Genomic DNA, 25,640 nt, shown 5'->3' with positions numbered 1-25,640 from the left:
CTCCTCACCAGAGGTGATGACATCCGGGCAAAGCAAACATACTCACAGGAGCAGCAGAGGCCCTGCTTCCCCACGCCGATCAGCATGTTCAAGCAAAGATTGCAGTAGGCAGGTTTGTTAAAGTGCTTGAGTCGCCACACATGCTGTCCGTCATCCTTCACATGCTGCACGGGACGCAAGAGAAAAAGATTTCACTTAATGAAGTAAACAGTGGAATATGTAAGTGCCAATAAAATTCAGAGCTGGACTGAAGCATTTGAAGACAATCTGTTATTTCATCCCTGACTTTCTCCAAGATTGCCACAGAGTCTAGAAAACCACATGTGCTCTAGTGGAATGAGATCCTGCTAACAAATATCAGATGCTATAGCTACCCACAAATTCTTGCCTAATATCAGCAGTTCAACAGCAGGTCCCAACCATCATAACCGTCCGCCAAACTGAGCACTCCTCAGAACAGAGGCGCGTTTGCCTCACCTCTGTATACTTTACTCCTAGCACAATTCCATAAGCAAATAAGTGAATAAAGGAAGAGAAAATACTCTTGGGTGGAAGATTCTGAGAGATGAAAACCCTGGCAGAATATGTTAACCCTTGCTTAATAGTAGGAATATGCAAATTTCATGATGGTGGTTAGCTCTTATAAGGAGGTAGAAGGGTGGGATGGGATGGGAAAGAATGACACTTAAAAGTAAGTTATTCATGATATTCTAAGGCTTCAGTTGGGGGATTCCTTATATGTTATAATTGACATTAATATATTTTTGTATGTCTCAAATAGAAAATTTAAAAAAATAAACTTTTATAAGGCTCTAATTACATTATTATTTTCTTTACTTCTCTTTTACAAAATATGAATCATTTTAATCTCATGGAAAGATGGCAAAAATATTAAAACTATATTACTGTATTTACTTATAACAGTCTCTACCATTATTTGCCACAATAAAACCTTGAGTTCAATTAATTTACATTTTAGCAAAACAACTGTAATTATTATTTATTCTTCTAAGTAAAACTCTATATAATATTATAATAGCTATTCTCAGATACATTGTTTAAGATTGAAGTAAAATGAAATAATATGATGCTTAAGATTCCTTACAAGGAGGTGAAGATATTAAATGAAGTTATTATACATCATTACTATTATTACCATCATCTTCTGTATTAACATGTAGTCCTTGTACATCATGTACCAAACTATATCAAACTCAGATTAATTTTAGACATCATTTATTGACATTCTATAGAAACCACTGCAGGTCATGGTTTTTCAGGTTAGTCAAGTTGCCATACTTCTTAGAACACATTGAGCTAATACTTTTTTGAGCACCTATTATGTGCTGGGGCACTAATACAAATTCTGTGGTGGTGAGACAGTATAAACGTGTCCAAATCATCTTGTTTCTCTGGATAATAAAATATTAATAATAATGCTTCCTAACTACTTTTTCCTATTCCCAATCAAGAGATAAACCACCAGATCTGAAGTACCCAATTAAATCCACAGTAACTAATTCCTACATTAGAACCAGAAATGTCAAATTTGCATCATAATATGAAACATTAATGAAAATGCTTTCTGGGAGATAATTCTCCATGGGTCTCTTGAATTTCTGCACATTTTGTAAGCAGAAGAACTGTCCTTTTCTCCAGGTTATCTTTTCAAAGGTGTTTGAATAACATAGAGCCTTGCACAACAGAGATGTGCAGAGGGCAGGTTTCCTTACTGTCCGGTATAATAAAGATAATTTCTCCCTTCTAAGCAAAGGTTTAGCAAGTTTGTTTACTGCGTATCATAAAAGATTTAGTTTCCCCAAGCCAGGGGTTCTGAGCTCTGATGCTGTGCAAGGCAATTACTTGGACCTCTCTCCATCACCCCTAAGAGACTTCATGGGCCAGGAGAACTAGCTCAGATGTGAAGCTCCTATCGCTTCTTTGCTGTGAGTAAACAAGTTTTTGTTTCTGACCCAGGCACTCACGTCCTCTGCCAGCACCCATGGAACTGTGGCAAGCTCACTTGTTCACTTGCAAGTAGGGTAACTCTCAGACCCTTCATGGTTCTTGACAATGCTCAGCTTCATTTTCCTGACAAAGAACTAACAAGTTCTCAGCAAAAGCACTTCTGCAGGAGGTGCCACGGAGGGGACATCAGAAGACAATGGTGTTTCAGGTTTTTTTCCCAAAGCTTAAGAAATAGATTTTATAGTAATTTCTGAATCCAGTTCTGGTCTGCTCAAGTCATATGATTTCTAGTATCTCTATTATGTGAATGGAATGCTTTATATATTTGTTTAATTTTGCTGTAGCTTCCAAACTATGTTTTAAAATTTCTATTCCTTCAAATAAGGATAAGATACCCTGATGTTAAAAGTTAAAGAGGTTAATTTTTAAAAAATATATTGATAAAGTTAGCATTAAGCGTTAGTTTAAATAATTAGATTAATGCTTAAAAAGACATTTTTAAGTGAAAAGGAGAAAAGAAAATTTAATTTTCATATGTATTACTGTTCTCATAAGCCTTGTCATTTTATTTTGAAATGAGTGTCCATTACATGTGAATAAGCCTCCTCCTGTTGAAGAGCACATATGGACTAAGTTAGCTGGCATTTTCCTTATCAAAAAATAAACAAGTCTGAACGTGGGTGTTCTGTCAATCAGAACACTTAGCCATGTTACAGGCTGCCACTGATGCACAAATCCATTACCCCGACATAAAATGCTCTACCAAAAAACAAATTAAATCACTTTATAGCTCTTAGCCGGATACATTGCCAGAATATTCAGAGGATGAAATATGTACGTGACTTCAAGAGAAGAAATTGAAACCAGGAGCCAACTACTTCTAAGCAGCGCAAATTAAACGCCGACGCTATGTATTTTCATGTCTTGTCTTGTTTGTCTTATTTAGATGGTAAACATACTGGGGAAGGGGGAGACACTGCGCCTTACTATATTCTATCAGCCAGCAGAGCATACACCTCTTAGTACTTCCATTGTAAATAAATATTTATTGTCATAGAGAGGAATTCATTTTTATAAAAAAGCAATGAAGAGGGAATCTGGAAGGCTTGATTCCTGGCCTCTGATGAAAATGTGGATAAGCCATTTCACCTTTCTTATTTTCCTCTCTAATAAAATGAAATAAAATGAAAGTAACCACTTTCCTCACCCGGGCCATGGTGTGAGGTTTCATTATACAATACCTGTGAAGTCAATTTAGCTCCTCAGAAGACTGGTGTTATATAAACAGCAAATATTATTACCATCATTGGGTTGAGTTGTGTAACATCCCAGTGTTTCAGCCAAAAGATCTGAGAAGAATGTTTGTAGGTTTATGATACTTTATTTCATAAAAGTTGTGTTCTCCTGGTTTTTTCATTACCAGACATTACTCTTAATAAAAATTTATTCCTGATATTTAGTAAACACTGTATTTATAATGAAGCAGTTCAGTTCTGTGCATGTGTCAGAGAAATGTTTAATGAAACACAGGCAAATTAACACAGAGAGGGAGTGCCAGGGTCTTCCTCGCCTTCTAATCCCCTGTAAGTCAAAAGGAGGCTTTGAAGGAAAGAATGCTCTTTGGAAAATATTGAAAACGATTTCATTATCTTAGTGGTTTCTGAAGTTTTAGTTTTTTCCGTAAATACCTCCAAGATTGCAGACAGTGTTCAAGTGAACTAGGGCTGCTATAAATAATATCATTTTTTTCAAAAGACCTCAAGGAGAAATTTCACTCATGTCACAGCCAAAATGCTCCCATCCCCCTGCCTAGCCAGGTCCCTGTTTCAACTGACTTCACTTATGACACATAGAAGAGCTAAGGTCGCAAATGGATTCCAACTCAAGAAATAATAAGTGCCATTAAATTACCATACTTTTCTGTTCAAGGTCTCCCAAAAATTATAATGATATGAAAGAAACTGTTCTTTTAGACAAAAAGATGAACTATATCGGGCCTGAGAAAAGAGAATGCAGAGAAAAGTTTTAAAATTCTGAATGGAGCTGCAATCAACTGCCAATCTCCAGATCCCACTTTCTGAAGTCAGGCTCAGACCCTAATAGCCTTAAGGTTCAAATGCCATTTCAACTGTCAGTAACATCACGTGGTTATTTTCCTTGAGTGACCCAGTGTGGAATCTCAAGAATTGTTGCATTTATCCAGCTTCATAACTCCTTTCTAGATTGTGCAAACAGCAGAACAACATCTTAACCAAATTAAATTTAAAAAAATAGAGTGTGAAACATTAGTTTTCCAAATATAGCTTAGTCTATTAAGAATACATCATCTTCTGCTTTCCATCATACTCATCAAGGGACACATTTCATCAGAAATCAGGAAGCAAACCAAAGAATTACTTCTACTTTATTGAATCAGGCAAAAAAATGTATCCTAAAACATTTCAATCAATGGCAAAGTTTAAACTATATATAGGGATTAAAGACCAGGACTCTGAGAACATATAGTGAAATCAACATACATAACCTTTCAAAAATCATACAGGCCAGATTTGGGCCCAACAATCCAAGACTAAGAAGTGAAGGTATCCTTATTTTAAGCCAGGCTCCTATTTAAATGTGTATTCCTGTTTTTATGATAATATGAATTCAGGAATTTTCCTTGAAAAACCTAATAATGATGCAAGATTACAGATTTCAGGAATTGGAGCATTACTAATTATCCTGTTCATCGAGGAAAACAAATGTTTGAACTGAGAGAATATCAGAAAAGGAAAGGGATATTCCTGACTAATTTCTTTGTACATGTCCAGATAAGATGACTGGCAAAAAATGACCTAGTTAGTTAGTAACCGAGCCAGGGTGAAGGCCAGTTTGATAACGCTCGCTGCCACTCTACTATCTCTTCATTAGTCCTTATGTCTTGCTGGGGTGGTCTAATTGAGCTAAATTAAAAAAAAAAAAAAAATCAGATTTCTCTTTCCAAGATAATTTAAAAACAGTTAACACTCATTCTGTTTGTATGACAGATTAATGATAGAATAACTTGGGGGTCAGCAAAACTATGGCCCTTGGGTCAAACATGGCCAGCAAGCTGTTTTTGTAAATAAAGTTTTATTGGAACACAGCCCTGCTCTGTCATTTAGGTGCTGTCTGTGGTGGGTTTTGCACTGCAGTGGCAGAGTCCAGCAGTTGCAACAGAGACCTTATGACCCACAAAGCCTAAACTATTAACTATCTGCCCTTTTACAGGCAAAGTTTGCCAATCACTAGAGCAGAGTTTATTGCTAGATACAGTTATTTAAAAAAGAAAAACATTTTCATTCAAAATACGGTTTTTTTAAAAAGCAATTCTTCACTGAGATGAATGCTGAAGGAAGAATGAGCAAGTCTCAGGCATAAATTTTTAACTGTAATCAAAATCACATATGCCACCCAAATACTCGATTTTACTTCAGACGTAAGAGACTATACCATTTCATACTGGGTCTCATGAAGTTTGAAGGACTTCTTGTAAGAGAAAGGAGATGACTTCTACTCCCTAGCATTTGATGAAGAATCAGGTTCTGATAAACTACAATTCTGATCCTGGCACCACAATGGGTATTAGGTAAAATAGAGTATTTTAAAAAATTCTGTTGATGGAGAAAAATGAACCACAATAAAATCACAACTGCTCTACCTTACATGTCACGTGAGGACTGCTCTCCCGGGGCAATATTCTTATCTGGGTAATTGGGCTAATACACCACAGTCACTTTCAAATACACTGTGGTATTTAACATGCACTATCAATTAGCATCTACTCCCTGAGCTCATAATTGACAATAGACAAGAATATATAGGACAACACAACAAGACAGGCCTCACAATAAATGGCTGAATTCAACCTAAAGCTTCTAGATTTCCAATCTCATAAGCAAAAGTGGGGGGCGGAGTAGGAGGGAATGGCAGCATGAATCAAATTCTCTACAGGTAATAACAAAACACCTTTACTGCCTACAGAAAAGGAAATAAATCTCAATTACTAAAAAAGGCCCTCATCACTCAGTTGTCATTGTGTCATTACTAGTTTGTAAAACACTTACCATGCCTGGGAATTAAAAAGCTGTTTTTAACAAATAGATGCTCTGATTTGTGATCATAATTACATAGCTTTTCCATTTTATTAAAAGCCAATTTTAAAGACATTATTGACGTATTCTTTTTTTAAGAAGTGAAGAAAATACTCTCAGAATTGTTCTTCACAGGGGAACCATCCAATCTCATATTCAAGTTGATCTACAAATGTTAAACAATGTAGCCCTGCCATCTAGTGGCCATCACTGGGAAAACAACTTTGGAACACAGCTTGGGTTTCTTTGAAACCCTGAATCGATTTCTCCTATTAAGCTCCAAAAAAAAAAAAAATCTTTTAACGAAAAACATAAAATATAAATCTATGAATATGAATATAAAGTAAATTATGTATCATTAACCTGATGGACATTAATGGCAAAGAATTGTCATTCCGTTGAAATAAAGTTACTGCTACACTAGAAACTGATGAGGTATATTCTATTTGTTTAAAATATTTTTAGTTAAATCCACATAGATTTGTGGACTATATTTACCAATGTTATTTTCATAATTTCACAAATATCTGTATTTATGAATAAAACTAAAGAATTTCTAAGCAATATTTTCCAAAAGAAAACATTATTTCAAAATCTTTCTGTGATATTAAAAATATAGATGACTATATCTCCATTTCTGTACTTTCCTGTCCAACCCTCAACTACCAAATGATTTACTTACTTCTTTCATTCTCTCATACAAGAATTTCCATAAATATTTAGAATAAAAACATTTTAGCTTGAAAAATATAAAATTCCCTTTGGGAACCATTATCAATAGAATTGAATAGTCATTTGTCAACTATTTTTCAGTATAGAATATACACCAAACCTTACAAAGTTAACATTTAGTCAGTTTTCTTTCTGTTTTCTCCCAACAGTCTGATTTACATATGCTTTTGACAGAAGGTATATTAAACAATAATTACATATTTATGATACAGAGATATATAGTAAGTTATTACAAAACATATTAGGTTATGTATAGTAATAAGAACATCAGATACAAGAAGTATTGCTTCATTAATTTGCAAAATGTAGAAATATGTATCTATTAACAATAAGGTCTATATTAACTTTGTTTTAATAAATTATTTACTTTAAGGGTAATTTCCTATTTATCATCTATTGGTAATTTTTCTTTTCCTTCCTCTGACCATGTCTAAAATCCCATGGGCCTCATGAAGGCTAAGATTAACCTGAATCTAAACGAATTTGAAGATCCAGGTGAACTGGAGACAAATTGTACCATCTGAAACCCATTTATATATTCCCAAACCCATATGTGAATATGTACAAACCTATTTTTATATACTCTCACATGTTTTACAAACACAGACTGCAAGATCTCTTGAGAACTGTCTTTAAAAAAATTGGTATCTTGAGTAACTGTGGCATAGTTTTGAATCTGAAAAATCGTTATTGCTGGTAACAGGAAGTATGAAGAATGTGGAGGTCAGCAGCAAAGTGGTGGACATTACATTCTTGCATCTCAAAACTCTAAATATTCTATGTGTCAGGGTGCTTTCCATCAGTAATGCTCTTTGAATCTAAGTATAAATTTTACTATACTCATGTTATAGTTAATTCTTATTTATTAAGCTAAGTATAAAAATCTAGCATTGACTCATTGGATTTTTAAATTAACTAAATTTAATTAACTAAATTAACTAATTAACTAATTAACTAAATTTAATTAACTAAAATTCACACCAAGCCGGGGCAGCAAGATTTGGACTCAAAGTCACTATCATATCACATTCTGATCTTATGTTGATCTACTTTATGCCCCAAACCACCAGTTTTAATTACCACTGGAGGCACTGATATAAGAAAACTTCGACAGGCTTAGAAGGAAGAACTTTGACAGACTGTTGATATGTAAGGAAAACATTTACACACACACACACACACACACACACACACACACACACACACACACATGCATATATACTCAACCACCTCTATATATAATTGGCTCCGCCAAGTATGGGTTTGGTTATCAATAAAACAGATCATCTTCATGGGGAGGGGGAGTACAGAATGGGATGGAGCACCGCAGGAACCACAGAATGCAATAACACTGGGGTGTTTCTTGCATTAGATAAAATAAGGTCAATTTTTTTTTAACAAGATTGCACTTTAAATAGTGGAAAAAAAGAGAGAGATTATGTATTAAATAATACGGTAATACCTAAAATGAATTAATATATTCGTGGCAAGTATTACTATACAAGGGGTTATTGTTAACTTGTACTGTGACATACGTATTTAGAAGAAGTAGGCACTCACTATATACCTAATGGTAGAAAATAGCCAGATGAATTTATAATCAAAATGTATAAGAGAGAACCCCACTGACTTACCACCAGGCCACCCCCTCTGTGTAAATGCTTACATTTTCTAAGCCCAGGAGCACAAGAAGTGGAATGGTTGTCATGCCTCCTTGAATCCATTCCTCCAGAGAGACTGTTCCATCATGATCATAGTCAATTTCTTCCATCATTTCATGAAGGATCTGGAGAAGAGGAGATGAGGAAAAACTTGAAATAAGTCAATAAAATAAATTTCATATGACACAACAAAGTATTGCACTGAATTAGTTATAATAAACTGTGACTAGCAACTAAGTAGAGAGATGAGGTAAATATCTAAATAACTCGGTACAATGTTAATCCTATTATGGAGCATACAGTAGCTTTGCTATGATTTCGAGAACCTGATTACTTACACTGATCAACTTTTATAAGTAAATGCTTAACATTTAAATATTTTGTCACTGGATGGTACAGCTTAAACAAGAAGGTATCTCTAAGCATGAAAGTGATCTTTAATTGCTATCTCTAGATTATTTTTTTAAATTCAAATATATGCCAGATAATGACAGACCAAATTAACTTCACGGCAAAGAGCTGAAATAATTCTTTGCTAAGTGGTGTGGGGTGGAGGAATTAAGTTGCTTTTAATTGCCTATCAGAACTTAATGGAGCCAAGAAGTTAAACAATCAAATAATTTTTTGATTAGATTTCTTTTCTAAGGAAGACTTACACAGAGTGTCCTAAAATGTTCTCCGTAGTGTCTGTTTGTAATATATTTATCTCTCGGCTGCATAGTGCTAATATTAGTTGTTAATTCGAAGGGTTGTTGTGAGGTCAAATGTGCTAATACATTATAAGTATCTTTGAAGAGTATCTAGCATATATAGTAAGTGTAATATAGGTGTTGTTAGTGTTATATTAGCAGAAATTATATTTGCTAATATATATTACCCAAACATATTACCCTTGGCTGCTGGGAAGGCAAAGTACCTCCCATCTAATGGCACCAAAGTGACAAACATGGTAGAATCCCGTGAAGGAAGCAACTCACCACCTTTATCTAATATGGAACTTTTAATCAATTTGAAAAAAGAAAGAAATACAGAGAGCATTAGAAGAAAAATTTGAAAAGGTGCAATAAATGGAATAACTTGATATGTGGACAGAAGTATTATTTGTCTCAACACCCCTGAACTTAGTGGATTGGTGTCTTTCCTCAGGAAGTTTCTGAAAATCAGATTATTTCCCTTCATTGAAACAAACTTATCTATAGGTAGCGGAAAGAGACTCTTTGGAACAAAGTGATGTTGAAATAATTATTTCATTACACTCAAAATGAAAGACAAGGGAAATCATTTAGAATTGGGCAAAATGGCATAAGGTCTCATTAAAAGGCCCTCCCCCTTGAAGACACTCTGATGAACTAGTAGAAATGAACAAATGAGGAGACAAGTAAAACACAGAGCGTTTGTTTCAGAGGACTGATACTTTCATATTGTACTTAATAAATCTAGTGGTAGAACCTGGGTTAGTTTTTAAAAACTCCCTTCAAGGGCATCTCAGTCTACCCTGAGCCATCAACCTGAAATGTACAATTCTCTTTAGTTATTATGCAAACTTACCAGGAATCAGACAATGTGTACAAATGTACACACGTGTTTAAAATGGGGAGAGCTGCTGAATCATCAGGCAGAATGAGGCAGTTACTATGACAGCAAACAGCCAAGTCTTTTATCTTTACTCTCTATACTGACCACAGAAAGGGCAGACTTGTCAGTATGTGTCACAAATGACTAATAATGCTATATAGCTTTTTATTTGTATTTTCCAGTAGGTATTTGTCCTAATTAGACTGCCCGACCACTAACTGTTCCTTCTTTAGAGCATCCAGATCCCTCTTTCCTCAAACCCCCCACCGCCAAATACGGTGATGTGGTGGTGCCTCCTTCTGCTTTCAAAGCTGATTGAAAAAGACCCCCTTCCCTCTATTACTCCCGTGAGGACAAGAGCCTTGATTGATAGGTGAATTATATGCACATGCACATAGGGGTGCATGTGTCTTTTACATTTATAATGTTGTGTTTTACATTAACATAACCAGAAAAGGCAGCAGAACTTATGAGTCCTTTGATTTCAGTGAAAATAGTATTAAGATGAATCAAGCGGTATTCTTAGAATTAAATACGTTACCATCTACTTTATTATTCCATATGCAAACTGCAATTTTGTTAATGATACCCGCCACTCATCATGTGCACAGCATGTGCGTTTCCATGTTCAAAAATAAAAAAAGGGAAAAGAAAAATCAGCTGAGTTAAAACTTGGAAAACCCTAATCCCAGTAAGAACGGTGCTCTCCCTCCCTTTCCATGACATTGCGTTGACTTTGTTGTACTTTAACCGCATTAGTTTGCAAAGCAAGGGAAAAGCTATCAGACCGCTCCTATCACATAATCATGCCATTACCATGCTGTTGACTGCATAAATGTGAATTTATGTGGTTAAATAGGTTCTTTGAATTCATACAAAATGTAAACCATTTACATAAAATTGATTTGTATTTACTTAATTAATGTACAATATGCTAAACTTAGTTGGTTTCAAAGAGAAACTAAAATCAATAACATTCTCCCCCTAATATCCCTGTGGCCAAAGTAAAAGTTTCGAATCATGTTTGTTTTAATACACATTTGAATAATGTTGTAACTTTGGTATAAATCTATTGAAAATAAGAGGTTTTTAATGCTCTTATAGGCATTGTTAGATACTATTTCTTGAAACAATTTGATTAAAGTTTCCTAGCTCGATCTTTAACTAGATGCAGAGTTTTGGGCAAGTAACTAACATTTTGGGGTCTCCCAGCAATCCCACTCCTGGGCATATATCCAGACAAAACTATAACTCTAAAAGATATATGCACCCCTATGTTCATAGCAGCACTATTTACAATAGCCAGGACATGGAAGCGACCTAAGTGTCCACCAACAGATGAATGGATAAAGAAGATGTGGTACATATATACAATGGAATATTACTCAGCCAAAAAAAGAATGAAATAATGCCATTTGCAGCAACATGGATGGACCTAGAGATTATCATACTAAGCGAAGTAAGCCCGACAAAGAGACAAATACCATATGATATCACATATGTGGAATCTAAAATATGACACAAATGAACTTATCTACAAAACAGAAACAGACTCACAGACATAGAGAACAGACTTGTGGTTGCCAAGGAGGAGGTGGGTGGGGAGCAATGGATTGGGAGTTTGGGGTTAGTAGATACAAACTATTATATATAGAATGGATAAACAACAAGGTCCCACTGTATAGCACAGGGGACTATATTCAATATCCTGTGATAAACCAGAATGGAAAAGAATATGAAAAAGAATGTGTGTGTGTATATATATATATATATATATATATATATAGCTGAATCACTTTGCTGTACAGTAGAAATTAACACAACATTGTAAAGCAACGATACTTTAATAAAATAAATTAAAAAATATTGGGGGTCTCAATTTCCTCATCTGTAAAATGAATAAAATAGTAGTATCTACCTTGTAGAGTTATGAGCCTTCAATAACACATATGCAAAGATAACAGTGCACTGTGCACAGTAAACCATCATTATCGTCTTCTTAATCGCCTTCATCCTCTTTTAGATTGAATATTTTAGCTATTTCCATATAAGGAAAATCATGGCGATCATAAAAAACATGTCAGTTCTGACTTTTTTGTGGCATGGTATGACCTTGGCAGTGCCATCAGCAGCTTCTGTTCACCTACACCTATATTAGACTACCATTCAAATTAATTTCCATGAGGAAGAAAAGCAAAAGTTATTATTACTAAGGGCTTCAGAAAACGACATATACTTTTTCTTGTTCAGAATCCACTTTGGCTATTGATTAGAAATAGTAACTTAGAGTTATCAAAAGACATATACACACTATTATATATAAAATAGAAAACTAATAAGGACCTACTGTAGAGCACAGGGAACTCTACTCAATACTCTGTAATGACCTATATGGGAAAATAATCTAACAAAGAGTGGGTACATGTATACGTATAACTGATTCACTTTGCTGTACACCTGAAACTAACACAACATTGTAAATCAACTATACTCCAATAAAAATTTTTTAAAAATCAAATGCCAGTAATATATTAGGATTGCAAAAAAGATGAAAGAGAAAGGGGTCTTCTAGAATGTAGCCAACAGTTAAATCATTCCTATACCTACTGGATTAAGTTCAGTGACGTCCCATTCAAGGTACTCTGCCACATGCATCATCTGACTGATGATATTTTCTAGTTCCTGGAGGAGAGGGAGGGGGAGAGGAGGGAGGGAAGGAAGGAGAGGGAAAATGAATACAAGGTCTTAGTAAGTTCTTCAACTTTGACTTACAGGAATTGATTTGTTCAACATGTAGCTCAAAAACTAAAGGAGTGAGATGATTAATTTTATATAAAAAGTAAACATATACCTCTTCATTTTAAAGGTCTAATTAACTATACATAAAAGAAGAGCCTAAATATACATTCCTTTTGTACTTTGTCTAGAAACCTTCACCAGGAGAGGGCACAACTATACAAAGAAAGGTTTTCTTCCAGGAGAAGATTTTTAAGAAAATTTTTGTTTGGAAAGCAGCATCTGATGAAAGTAGGAGCCTGCATATTTTCCAAAAAGCTGTGATTTTTAAGTACTGAGTATCCTGACCCCACAGCTTAAAAACAGGTGTGGAAGGGTGGGAGGAAGGGTTTGAGGGCAGCTGAGAGTTTTATTTTTATTCTGATACACTGAGAACGTATACTGACGGTTCTAGCCATTTACTGGTAAAATTTGCTCTGCTAGAGGTGTGTTCAGGTCAAGGTTTGGAGGCTAAGTGCATGCAGAGTTTATTTTACGAGGGAATAGAATTTTAGTCTGAATTTTCACATTCTTCTGCTCAACGTCAGCTCTTTGAAGAACTGCTGGTTAATATATATGCCTTGGCTAAATAAATTATTTTTTCATACCGATTTATTTAATGTTTTAATTTTTCTGTATCTTCAGAAAAGATTAAACATACTTTGTGAATGCTAATAATTTTAAGGGTAGTCCGTGCATGACAATTAAAAGTGGTATTTCATAGTATGATAATTTAAAATATAAGAAGTATAAAGAATAAGGCTTGAAAGTATATTAATAAAATTTATTCTACTAAAACCTCTCATCTAATGTACGTGGTTAATATGCATAAAATGAAGAAGAAAATATAGTAAAAGAGGGTTTTTTTTGGGGGGGGGGATTCATGGATCCCTCTGAGAAGCTGAAGAAAGCTACACTCTCTCTCTCCAAAAATATATATATGGAATCATGAAAATGTTATATAACACAGGTCATCTCAGAAACAATGCAAATATAAATGTGTTTATTTATTACAGATGAGAAAAAATTTAAACACTAATCCCTTGCAATTAGAGGCTAGAATTGTGTGTGTGTGTGTGTGTGTGTGTGTGTAACTAATCTTCCAGTTACTTTATCTTTGCTTATATACGCCTTAATGGTTTGGAAACGTTAAAGTCTCTGGATGTGTTTGGAGGAACAGAAACTATTTTTGGTGGACTACTGTGTACATATGTAGTACTAGATAAGTCATTTAACCTCTCTAAGACTCAGTTTCCTCAACAGTAAAATGGGTATTCTAATAGTACCTAGTTCATAGAGTTGCTACCAAGATTAAATATGCTGTTATATGAAATACATTTATCTTATCTGGCACAAGTGATCAATAAACATTAACTAGCATTATTAGACATACTGGTCATTTCTCAAAGTATTAATTTTCTTCTGTTTTGTCTCCAGTACATGAACATAGCCTTTAAATTTCAAAGACAAATGATATCAGAAGGTGCACTTCCTACCTGACAGTGAAGGAAATATCCTGGGGCAGTAAATTGTATGGAGAAAATCATAGAAATTAAATCCAGATCTTTATTTTAAAAAAGACTAATTTAATCATAAACAAACTTATTTATCCTCGGCTCATTGTTTAATATTGGGAATATAGCTATAAATATTGCTAGTAATCTACTATATGTTAACCAAAAAATGGCCAGAGACCAAGAAAAGCATTTGACTGAATTTTCTAATCAGCTGCCAACCCATGGCTAAGAGCCTAGTAAAGAAACATTGTTTTAATTTAATTAAAAAGAAAAAGAAAACAAATCTGCATTAAAAATATAATTTGCATTAGTGTAGTCAGAAATGCTACAATAAGCATATTGACATATGTAGAAGAAATCTAAACTTCTAGTCGTGAAATGCCACCAGAAAATGAGCAAATGTATCATGTTGCTTAACATTCCTAAGTGGAAAACTGAACACTACTAGGCACTTAAAAATAACAGCATTTGAAAAATTAGAAAGACCCTAACATAAGAAATCCCACAATCACAGCATCAATTCAGATTGGTGGTCATTTCCTAGAGTAGGAATTATATATTTTTATCTCTCTCTGGAGAAACTAATGCACCATTATCCTACTCAGTGTTACATAAATATGTCTCCAACTTCACTGCTTTGCTTGTAAAAGTCTGTTTGAGTTCTGCCATAGAGAGGTACATCAGATGATGAGAGAAACTCATTATCAGAAATAATGTTTATTTTCATCAATATTAAATATGTCAAAACATTTGTTTTTACATGCACCTATGTACTTCAAAATTTCCATAATGTGACACTTATTCTTCTGTTAATATTCTTATATTTCCTTCATAGAACAGGACATGATATAATATACAAAATGTTAAATAGAAAATACATCTTTGGTGGAAACTGAGATGGATATACTCAGGAGGCCCTGATGTGAGAACTAAGAGTCTAACTTCTCCTCTGAAAACTGTCAATGATTTGCATATATTACAAATAAAATAAACATTTAATTATTACTTTCTGTGAGACGGTATTTTTCTTCTATTGATTTTTATGAGTAAAACTATAGATAGAGTGCAAGTTGGATTTAAAATCGGATGAGAAGGGAAGTTTGCCAAAGCAGTTTTAAATATAATTACCCATTTCATCAACATATGTGAGTAACAGTACTTAAAAAGTGGGAAAATAATAAAATGATTGAATCAACTTCATAATTCCTTTAAATTCTACCTGTATTCTTGATATTTTCCTAAGTGTCAAATCTCATTGATATATATATATGTATATATGTATATATACATATATATATACACACAGATATTTTTTTTCTTTTTAGATCAATGGTCTCATCTTTCTCTTATATTTTATTCAGACAGGGTTGAAGTCTTTTTTATCTTTCTGTATATAAAAAGTCACTTTTTTGTAGTAAAATTATTCAGTAGAACAACTGTAATCCTAACAGTTTCCTCAGATCACTTGCTTTCAGAAAGTCAGATGATAAAAATGCTGTGTGAGTGCATGGAAATTATATTGTGTCTTCTGTGGTAATAGCTATAAATTTATTCATTGCATTTTTCAGAACAAACTACTTTGAAATTTTCACAGAAAATTTGAAGCAAAAAATTACCGAGCTGTCCAGGAAGCCATTTCCATCCGTGTCATAGAGGCGAAACATAACTAGAAGTAAAAGAGGTGTTGAAAAAAAGATTATAGGCGAGTAAGATCAATGCTAGAATAAGGCATATTCTTTAAAATTTATTTTCTGTCAAAAACAAATACTACTAAATCCCTCCCCTCCTCAAAGCAATTGATTTTGGGATCATTTCTCAAGCTTAAAGATGAATTAATCATTAATAAAAATACTGGATATCAGATATAAATTCTACCAATTTTTGTTATATAGCTAGAAAACACTAAAAAGTGCTGTTGTTTGTTCAAATTTGTATTACAAGATCATTAAATGGAAATTCGAAAATAACAGAAGAGAAGGAATTCAGACATTCAGAGTCTGAATATTAAAGGACAAAGTGGATAAGAAGAAATAATTAATTCAGAGGTCTGGAAATCAATTATAATTTGGAATCTACCATCCACTGTTATGTGAGCTTAGTCAAATGCTGTTTTCTTATCTATAAAATGAGGATAATCACCCTGTCATAAGACACACATCTGTTAGGGATAGGGGTTAAGAGGTACAAACTACTATGCATAAAATAAGCTATAAGGATATACCGTACAAGACAGGAAATATAGCCAATATTTTATAATAATTATAAATGGCGTATAATCTTTAAAAACTGTGAATCACTATGTTGTACATCTGAAACTTACATAATGTTGTAAATCAGCTGGATATGTATATGCATAAGTGATTCACTTTTCTGTACACCTGAAACTAACACAACATTGTAAATCAACTATACTCCAATGCAAATTAAAAAAAAAAAAGACACATTTCTTGTGAAAGTGAGATGATACACACAAAGGTGTATCAAAAGCTGTAGGTCACTACACAAATATAAGCCATTGTTTTGATTAATCCTTAAGCAGTATGGGAAAGAAAAAATTAGTGCAAAATAAGGGAATTTTCCTGATAGGGGATGCAAAGACATAAATGGCATTATTATCATGGGTATAATGGTGTATTTGTTTAAATCGGAGATGTAGTTTCATAGGGTAACCACTCTTTGAACTAATCAAATGAGGAAAAAGACACTATTGGCTCTGTGCTAGGGAGCTCAGGAAAGCAGGATGGCAGAGGTCCATGCCTGGCCTGAGGATTCCCTTGTATAATTCACACACCACCAGGAGACTACAGAAGAGGCTGCAGGTGCCGTTTTGAGATAAACAGAGAAGAATGACACAGCTGTAAAAATAGAGGAGTGGAAATGAGGGTTTGTGTTGGGTTTGTATAATTTCCTGGAGAGTCTTGATGTCTGAGGTCTATAATATTAACCAAAGACATTGACAACTAGGAGACATAATTATGCAGTGACCTTAATCTGTAACTCATTATTATTTTTATATTTAAAAATAAGTATTATATTTCAAAAATCCTAAGATATTTATAAGATGCAAAACTAGTCTGCACATCACTAAAAGGAAAAAAATGCCGCCAATCTAGCTAACGTGTTCTATTCACTGTAAAATGGAAACAGACTTTAAAGATGTTGAAATGTAAGGGGAAATGTATACCTATTGAATTAAAGGATAGAATGTTAGGCTTGCTAAAGAATGTAAATATCTTGATTTGCAAACCATGCTAATTGTTCTCTGTCATATACTAAATGAGAATAAAATTCAGAAAGAAACAAACAAACAAAAAAACTTACCACAACATGGATACTAAGCATTTCAAGATTTTCTAGTATAGCATAAAATGGTAAAAATACCTTTTTAAGTGGCAAGAATTCATACACCATTCAGGGAAGGGTTAAGTACCAGGAACAAGGCAAGGACTTCCAAAACCTAACTATATTTTAGAATGAGGGACGCTTGTGACTCTGTTAATCCTTATTGGAGTAAATGACTGCTAAACCATTTCATACAGCTCAGGTATATGGACATTTACCTATGTCTACTGGTAAATGTTGTTGGAAACATGAGCTCAAAGACGTACACACAAGTGGGGTGGGTGTGTGGGTACCTGTCATTCATTTTGGGCAGCATCTGAAACATCTTCCTAAATTCTGAAAGCCAGACTTTATAAAGCACAATAACAGATGAAAAGCAAGATACCTTCCTTTACTAGCCTGACTTGAAAATAGGGTTTGCACATGACCCAGCCTCTACCAATCGGAAGCACAAGCCCAGATGATCAATCAGATGCTAGTGACCCAAGACAAAAGGGGTTTCACAGAATCCATGGTGATGAGAGGCAGCAGCAACAGCAGTAATTGAAGAAAGGGGTGTGTGACAGGGGTGGTAGCACTGAAAGGTGCTCTGTCCACAAAGAAGCAGTGATGGGTTGTCATATGTATGAGAAAAGAGTTATTAAAACTATCTTTACTTACAAATGATATGTTTGTACATTTAGAAAATTCTATTGAATCATCAAAAAGAATTGGAACATATATATATACATATTTCATATATATATAAGAATTTACATAATGTATATATGTATTAGAACTTATGTAACTGATATGTTATCTGTATCTCATTATTAGAACATATATGATATGTATTATATCTTATATTAGAACTTATATAACTATATAATTAGATCTTATATAACTTATATAGGTTATATGTTTTATATTAGAAATTATATAACATATAAATATTAAGACATATGTTTATATATAAATATACATAAGTATATGTATTTAGTGATATGGTAGGATTAAAAAGTCAATTGCAGTTTTACATACTTGCGAATAACAATTAGAAAATGAAACATAAAACATATCATTTACAATAACATCCAAAAACCTAAATACGTAAGATAAATTTATCAAGAGTTGGACAAGACCTCTGTGCAAAAAATATAAAACTTCACCAAGAAAAATTATAGAAAACCTACATAAATGAACAGATATATTATGTTCATGAACTGGAAGATTCAATATCATTAAAATGTAAATTCTCCACAGATTGTTCTATATAACAGATACAATCTCAATAAAAATACCAGTAGCTTTGTTTTAAATATTAACATGGCTGATTCTAAAACTTACATAAAAATAAAAAAGACTTACAATACCCCAAACAACCCTGAAAAGGGAGAACAGATCAGAAGGATTTACATGACCTGACTTCAAGAGTTGCTAAAGATCAAGTGAATCAAGATAATGACATGCTGACTAAAGGCTACACAACAGAACAATGGGAAATACAGAATACAGATAGAGATCCACACACTTATGGTCAACAGGGACCAAAGCAATTCAATGAGATAAGAAAAGTCTTTTCAAAAAATGATGATGGAACAGCTGGATGGATATTCATATAAAAAAAAGTACCTTGACCCTTATTTCACACCAAACATGAACATTAGGTCTAACTGAATTTTAACTTTAAAACTAAATTTTTTTGAAACTAAACTTTAACATTAAAGCAGAGCTATAAAGCTTCTAAAAGAAAATACAGGACAATATCTTCATGACCTCAACATAAGCCAATATGAACCATCAAAGATTTTTTAAAAATAGGTAAATTAAACTTCATCAAAATTGGAACTTCTGCTCATCAAAAAGAAGAAAAAAAAGACTATTAAGAAAATAAATAAGCCAGCTGCAGATTTGAAAAAAAATTTTCAGAACACATATATCTTACAAAGGACTTGTTTCTACAATATATGAGCAAACCCTAGCTCAGTAATAAAATAGCAAACAACCCAATTAGGAAAGAGGCAAAAAATCGAACAGATGCTTCAAAAATGGAAGAGACGTGAGTAGTCACTCATAACAAAGTACTCAACATCATCAATCGTAAAGAAAATGGAAATTTAAACCACAATTAGAGACCATCATATGCCTGCTAGGAAGACTCCAGAATTCAAGTTTTTTCCCCAAGACCAGTCTACCAAAGCTGCTTACCTTCTCAGCCTCTCAGTTGTCTAAGAATTTACAGTTTAAAACTAGTGGCAAAAGCCTGGCTCCCCACTCCCAGAAATTTAACCCACAAATCCAACTTGCCTTGATAATTTCCTAAAATTTACAAACAGATTTTTTTTTTCTAAATATTGAGTTTAAATGTTCTAGTTGTTTCTAGCAGAAAAGCTGGTCTGAGAACACTTTACTGTTGTATGAAGTAGAAGCCCTAGTATATTTTTATATTAATTTCTACACACATTAACAGGAGTTAATGGCTGTCTATAAATCCTGTGTAATTCACCAAGGAACAAAGTTGGAGAACTTTATGTTTTAGTTAATAATTATAGCAATAATAAAAACAGTATACATATATTGAGCACTAAGTATCTTGTAGTCTAAATCTCACCAATTATAAATCAAAGATAAAAGTTTCCTTTGATTCTGATGAGAGAGAGGAATTCTAGGACTTCAATTTTCAGAGGTAAGTCTACTTTCCTCATTTAAAATTGTAGTGGGGTCATGCAAAACAAGAAATATTGAACACACATATTTACATTGCCTTTCTATTGAAGGTCCACTACAGTAACAGTAAGGGATGAAATAGGCATAAACACACAAGTACAAAGAAAACGTGAGAGGAGACAAGAAAAATAAAATTTTAGAGGCTGGAAAACACATGGTGACTGATGTAGAAACCTGAGAAATATAGATGTAAGCTGGTGGTGAATAGGAGGCACAGATTCACACAGAAAAGCAAACATAATCTTCATGAAAAGAAATTACACCTTTAAACACTACCCCTCACAGCTTGCACCTGAGGGTATGCCAGCCCTCTACCTTAAAGAAGACTGGATCTTTGAGCTTTATGGCAGTCAAGCCACAGGGACTCTGTGTTCAGGGTGCTCAGGAATTCTGATGGTAGGGGTCCAATACCAAAGAGTGTAATCATGTGAAAATGTATATACTGAACATTGACAAATGTAAGTCCCCTTCCTCATCTCTAATGAGTCAGACTTAAACCTCTTCTACCCACCCACCTCCCCACAACCACCAAGTAGTTGTTTCAAAACAAAGTAATTTGGAAGAAACCAGCAAAGCAGGGAGAGGGGAACCTTATAAATAAGAAGAAAGTTTCAATCCATAAAATAAGAATAATAGCAAATAAGGATGGTGCTGACAACAAAACGGATTCTCTGTGAAGTGAAAATTATGCTAGAAAGAGTAAAAAAAAAAAAAAGTCATCCTAGATGTAGAAGATGTCCCAGATGTCAAATGAAAGGCATAAAAGAAAAGAAGTTGGAAAACAGGAAAATTAAAAAATATAATAATTCAAAGTTCTGTCATGGAGTTTCAACATCTAAAAATAGTGATTTCAGAAAGACTGAACAAGTAAAATAAAGGAGAAGGTAACTGACAATGAAAAGATGAAGGAACAGATGGAGAGCACAAGTTTCCAAACCAGAATTTATGGTGGAGGATTTAGGAATTAGTTATATAGGAATAGAGAAACTAATCAAATAAAGAGAAAAAAAGGCAGTTATTAACACCACAGAAAATAAAAATTGTTTGGCTTGGTAAGCCTATAGAACCTTTCCCTTTTAAAAGCATACCTGAATAATACTGATAAAATTAATAGTGATCCTCAAACATTATAATAAGACTATTTTTTCCTTAGAATTTAAAAGTAAAGTTAGTCTCCAAGGTCAAGTGAATCATTGAACAAAGAGGTTTTATTTTTAAAACCAACATATAAGGATATAGATTTTTAGGTACAAAAATAATTTAAGCCCAATATTAAAATTATTCTGTCAACATGATAGCTTCCAAAGGTGGGTACCTTTTACAAAGTTACAAACCAGTTTAACCCACTTTTTCTCTATTTTTATGCTCATGCAATTATACTTTATATAGAAACAATTACGTGCCCACACATGAATTTGGTTAAAAGCTCAAAGGAAAGGCACATTACGCAATATGAGGGTAATTCTTTATATCTAGAATTTGTTTCTTTTCCAAAAGACTTGCAAGTTTTTAATCTATTTTCCCATAGAATATGTTTTTGTACTTTGCATAATATGTTATTGATATGAAAATATTATTATGGAAATTGTTTTTAAAGATTAGAAAGTATATGTTTTAAAAGGCATTTAAGCCAGAATTCATTTAACTCACAATTTTTTACTGTTTTATGTAGTTCAAGACCTATTTAATAAACCACAAGGGCAGAGGTGAAAATCATTTGTCTGGAGTTTTTGACATCTAATATTATTATACTTTGTTATACTTTCTTCTTTTCTCCACAAAAGAAACAATAATCTAAACAAAGAAAGGCAGCTTTTCAAAATAAAAAGAGCACCTATACAGCAGGTCAGAAATCATACATTTTAGTCACAGATAGCTAAACTGGTGGTATAATTAATAACCAGTCTCTCTGGGCTTTAATTTTTTCATTGACAATGTAGGAGGGTTAACTAGATGATATTTGAGGACTTTTCAATATTAAATTTCAGTGGTTCTAAGATTAATACTAGACAGAGCAGTGACTTTAACATACAGGGTAGTCCTCATTATCTGCATGTCAATTATGTATTTTTCTGGACATTTTCCTACTGATTTCTTTTTAGTGATATATTTTCAGTAACTGTAAGCTAACTTAAAGTTATTCTAGCTAAGTCATTAATAATTTGATAAAAACTAACCCAAATGTGAATATCACATTTATACTTTAAAATAAAAGTATAAATTTAGTACTATTTGATGCCTTCAATAATTCACATTATCTTCCTCTTGTCAAGCACCCATAGACTTCAATACAGTTCCATTTAACTAGCATTTATTGAGCATCTATCTTTTGAAAAACACACATACATAAGTGGTAGGTGCTAGAGTGGGAAATTTATACACAGTGCAATGGTACAAGGAAGGAGAGTAAAATAATCTGATTAGAGATGGCAAGAAGACTCATGATGTGAGCTAGGCTTCAAGTGTAGACTGGACTGGATCTGATATACACTGGGAAAGATATACACCCCTAGCAAATGCACATTATAAGCAAAGGCATGAAGGTGGAAAAGTTCAGGGTTTGTCTGATGATTAAAAAGTAGATTCATATGACTGGGACTTTTTTGTGCAGGTCATAGCCAAATGCAAGACTGGCCAAGTAGGTTGGGGTCAAATTGTGGAGCCAGATGAGTTTATGGATGCTAAGTTAAGGGCTTACTTTGATGTACTATTCAGTAGGGAACTACCAAAGGGACACATTCTTCCTGAGTCAGAAGAAGAGGAAAGAACAGGTATAGAAGTTGACAAGTTTTAGGTAACATGAGAGGAAGTTACAAGAATTTACAGCTAATGAGTGAGATGATGATTAATTAGGTAGGTGTTTGAAGCAACAAAGCATCTGAATGAACTTTTAACTAGGAGAAGTCAATGACCAGAGAAACACTGAAGGCACTGAAGGCCAGCTGAGGTTTTGAGAAGAGTTCTAATCCACAGAATTATATTATTATTTCATAAAATTTCTGGCAGCTCAGTATATGAGCAAATAAACTGGATGTTCAAAACTAAGTGAGAAGGAATGATTGACCTCACGAATTACGGGGTCAGTCTACATTTGAAGGGGTGGGAGGCCCAAAAGCAGCAAGCAAGTTCAGGAGGAAGTGAAGCGGTCAAGGGGCAAGAATTCTTAACTTACTTTTATTTCATTTAATAGTCACATAAATGTGAAGCAATTTATGTGAGCAAATATTGGTTCATTTAATTCTCATAGCAAACATACAAGATAGACATTATTATGATCCCAATTTTACAGCTGGGGAAGCTGAGGCCTGAGAGGTTTTAAAAATGTGCCTGGGTCTCTCAGATAGTAAGGGTCAAAGCTAAGATTCATTCAGTTAGTGAAATGAAGAGTCCAGACTCTCGAGTACTGTGTTATGCTATATTTAAATTCAAAGTAGGAAAGTAAGAAGTTAAGTGAGCATAGGCTGTGGTCAAAGTAAAATACTAGAATTTAAATTTATAGAATAAGAGCAGTCTCTGGGAATTAAAAGACTTGGGGTATTGCAACAAAAGTGGGTGACTGAAATAAAATGGAGTTGAGGTCACAGAATTTGAGGAATCTAAGGAGACTCAAAGAGGGATGTATTGAATGGCTCTCCATAAAGTACTGTAGTGGGCTTAAGGTGAAGAGGGCAAACCAGCCCCAGTACAATGTTCTTATCTATGCACCTCGATGGTTGGTAACTTCCACCAGCAAGGAGACATAAAAATAGAATTCCTCCACAACTTCAGGACACACACACATGCATGCACACATACTTTCCAGGGGTTTGTGGGAACAGGTAAATAAATACCTTCTACTTGACAGGGCCTCAGAACTGGCAAAGACCACAGAGAGGCATTAGGATTGAGTCAAAGATTGAGTGAAGGAAAGCAAGTTGAAGAAATGGCATATAATCAGTGGAAAGTTCAAAAGCTTTTGTTTGTTAGTTTCCTTTCAATGAAAAAAAAAATGCTTTATTCTAAACATTTTGTAAATGCCTGGCAGAAGAGAGAGGTGGGGGAGATTAGGAGTGGCAGTAGGCACTGAATAGATTTATAAAACATTGTTTTTTGGGGAAAAAACATTTAAAACATGTCATTAATTTATCTAATAACCCAGGTAAAAGAACGTATCAAATAATGCCACCATCAATTCCAAGAACAATTGTAGTTTCAGATGAATTATGTGTGTGTGTGTTTTCATTGGACTGAAGGAATGGCATAAACCAATGCTTCTCAAAATGTGGTCCCTGCAACACCAGCATGACCTGAAATGAAAACTCTGAAGTCCCATTGCAGGCTTGCTGAATCACATACACTCAAGTTGGGGCAGAGCAAGCTGTGTGTTCATAAGCCCTGCAGGTGATTCTTATGTGCGATAAAGTTCAAGAACCTCTGGCCTAAGACAACATGTCTGTACTCCTTTCTGCTTAGCTGCTTAGAAACTGAGATTCAAAAACATCGCTCACCTGCAAAAGTTAACTATATTAGGTGCTTGATTATATCTACTTCTGTGTTAATTTTAATTATTTTCTTCTTTTCTTTCCTCTAGTATATATTATGTTTAATAAGTCATAACCATTTTGGAAATATATATTAAATTAACAACCATTAAATTTCTTTAAAGACATTGAAAAAATTTTTAGAATCTATAACTATAATATACTATATGAATGTTAGGAATTTGTAAATGTGCAATTGTAGAAGGGAAAAATGTATAAGTACATGGCGAAGAAAGTGGGCAAAAGAAATGGATTCTGATTTAACTGATGTAGGAAAAAGCCAGGCACTGGTATTTAAAAAACAAACAAACAAAAAAACACAAGCTCCAGATGAGTAAGGAAAAAGCCAGGCACTGGCATTTAAAAAACAAACCAACAAACACAAGCTCCAGATGAGTAAGGACCAGTTTAAGGTCCTCCAAACTTGAGGATAGTAGAGAAGAAAACTAGAACATAGCTAGAACCTTAATGAGTTTCTGAAATTGAAATGCATTTTCTTTCAAGAGTCTGGTGAAAATCACAGAAGTAATGCCAGATGGTAACAAGTCTGTCTATGAGGAAAGTCTAAAGAAATGGTTGAGAAAAAAAGAAAATGCAACTGAATGGTATAAGCTCGAAAAAGAGCTGGAAAACTTAAAGAACCGAGGGAAGGGGATTGATAACACTAGAGAGAGGTAAGTGGCAGGTTAGGTTCAACTTGATTCATCAAGTGTTTCTGAATCACTCGTGGGT

The 25,640-nt window shown here is 33.9% G+C and overlaps 1 protein-coding gene across 10 annotated transcripts in view; it reads right to left on the bottom strand.

Moving 5' to 3' along the window:
* The window catches only part of DGKB (diacylglycerol kinase beta), an 804,767-nt gene that overhangs the window by 496,103 nt on the left and 283,024 nt on the right, over positions 1-25,640 (bottom strand). For all 10 annotated transcript variants that reach the window (XM_068550569.1, XM_068550571.1, XM_068550570.1 and 7 more), the window contains 4 exons: positions 15,957-16,006; positions 12,656-12,730; positions 8,479-8,598; positions 47-164 (listed from right to left, as the gene is read on the bottom strand). In XM_068550569.1, the coding sequence (XP_068406670.1) occupies positions 47-164; positions 8,479-8,598; positions 12,656-12,730; positions 15,957-16,006 (363 nt within the window). The remainder of the gene's footprint in view (positions 1-46; positions 165-8,478; positions 8,599-12,655; positions 12,731-15,956; positions 16,007-25,640) is intronic.

This window comes from Eschrichtius robustus, chromosome 8, assembly GCF_028021215.1.
Source record: "Eschrichtius robustus isolate mEscRob2 chromosome 8, mEscRob2.pri, whole genome shotgun sequence".
Classification (NCBI taxonomy): Eukaryota; Metazoa; Chordata; class Mammalia; order Artiodactyla; family Eschrichtiidae; genus Eschrichtius; species Eschrichtius robustus.
This window is presented reverse-complemented; position numbering and strand designations above follow the sequence as displayed.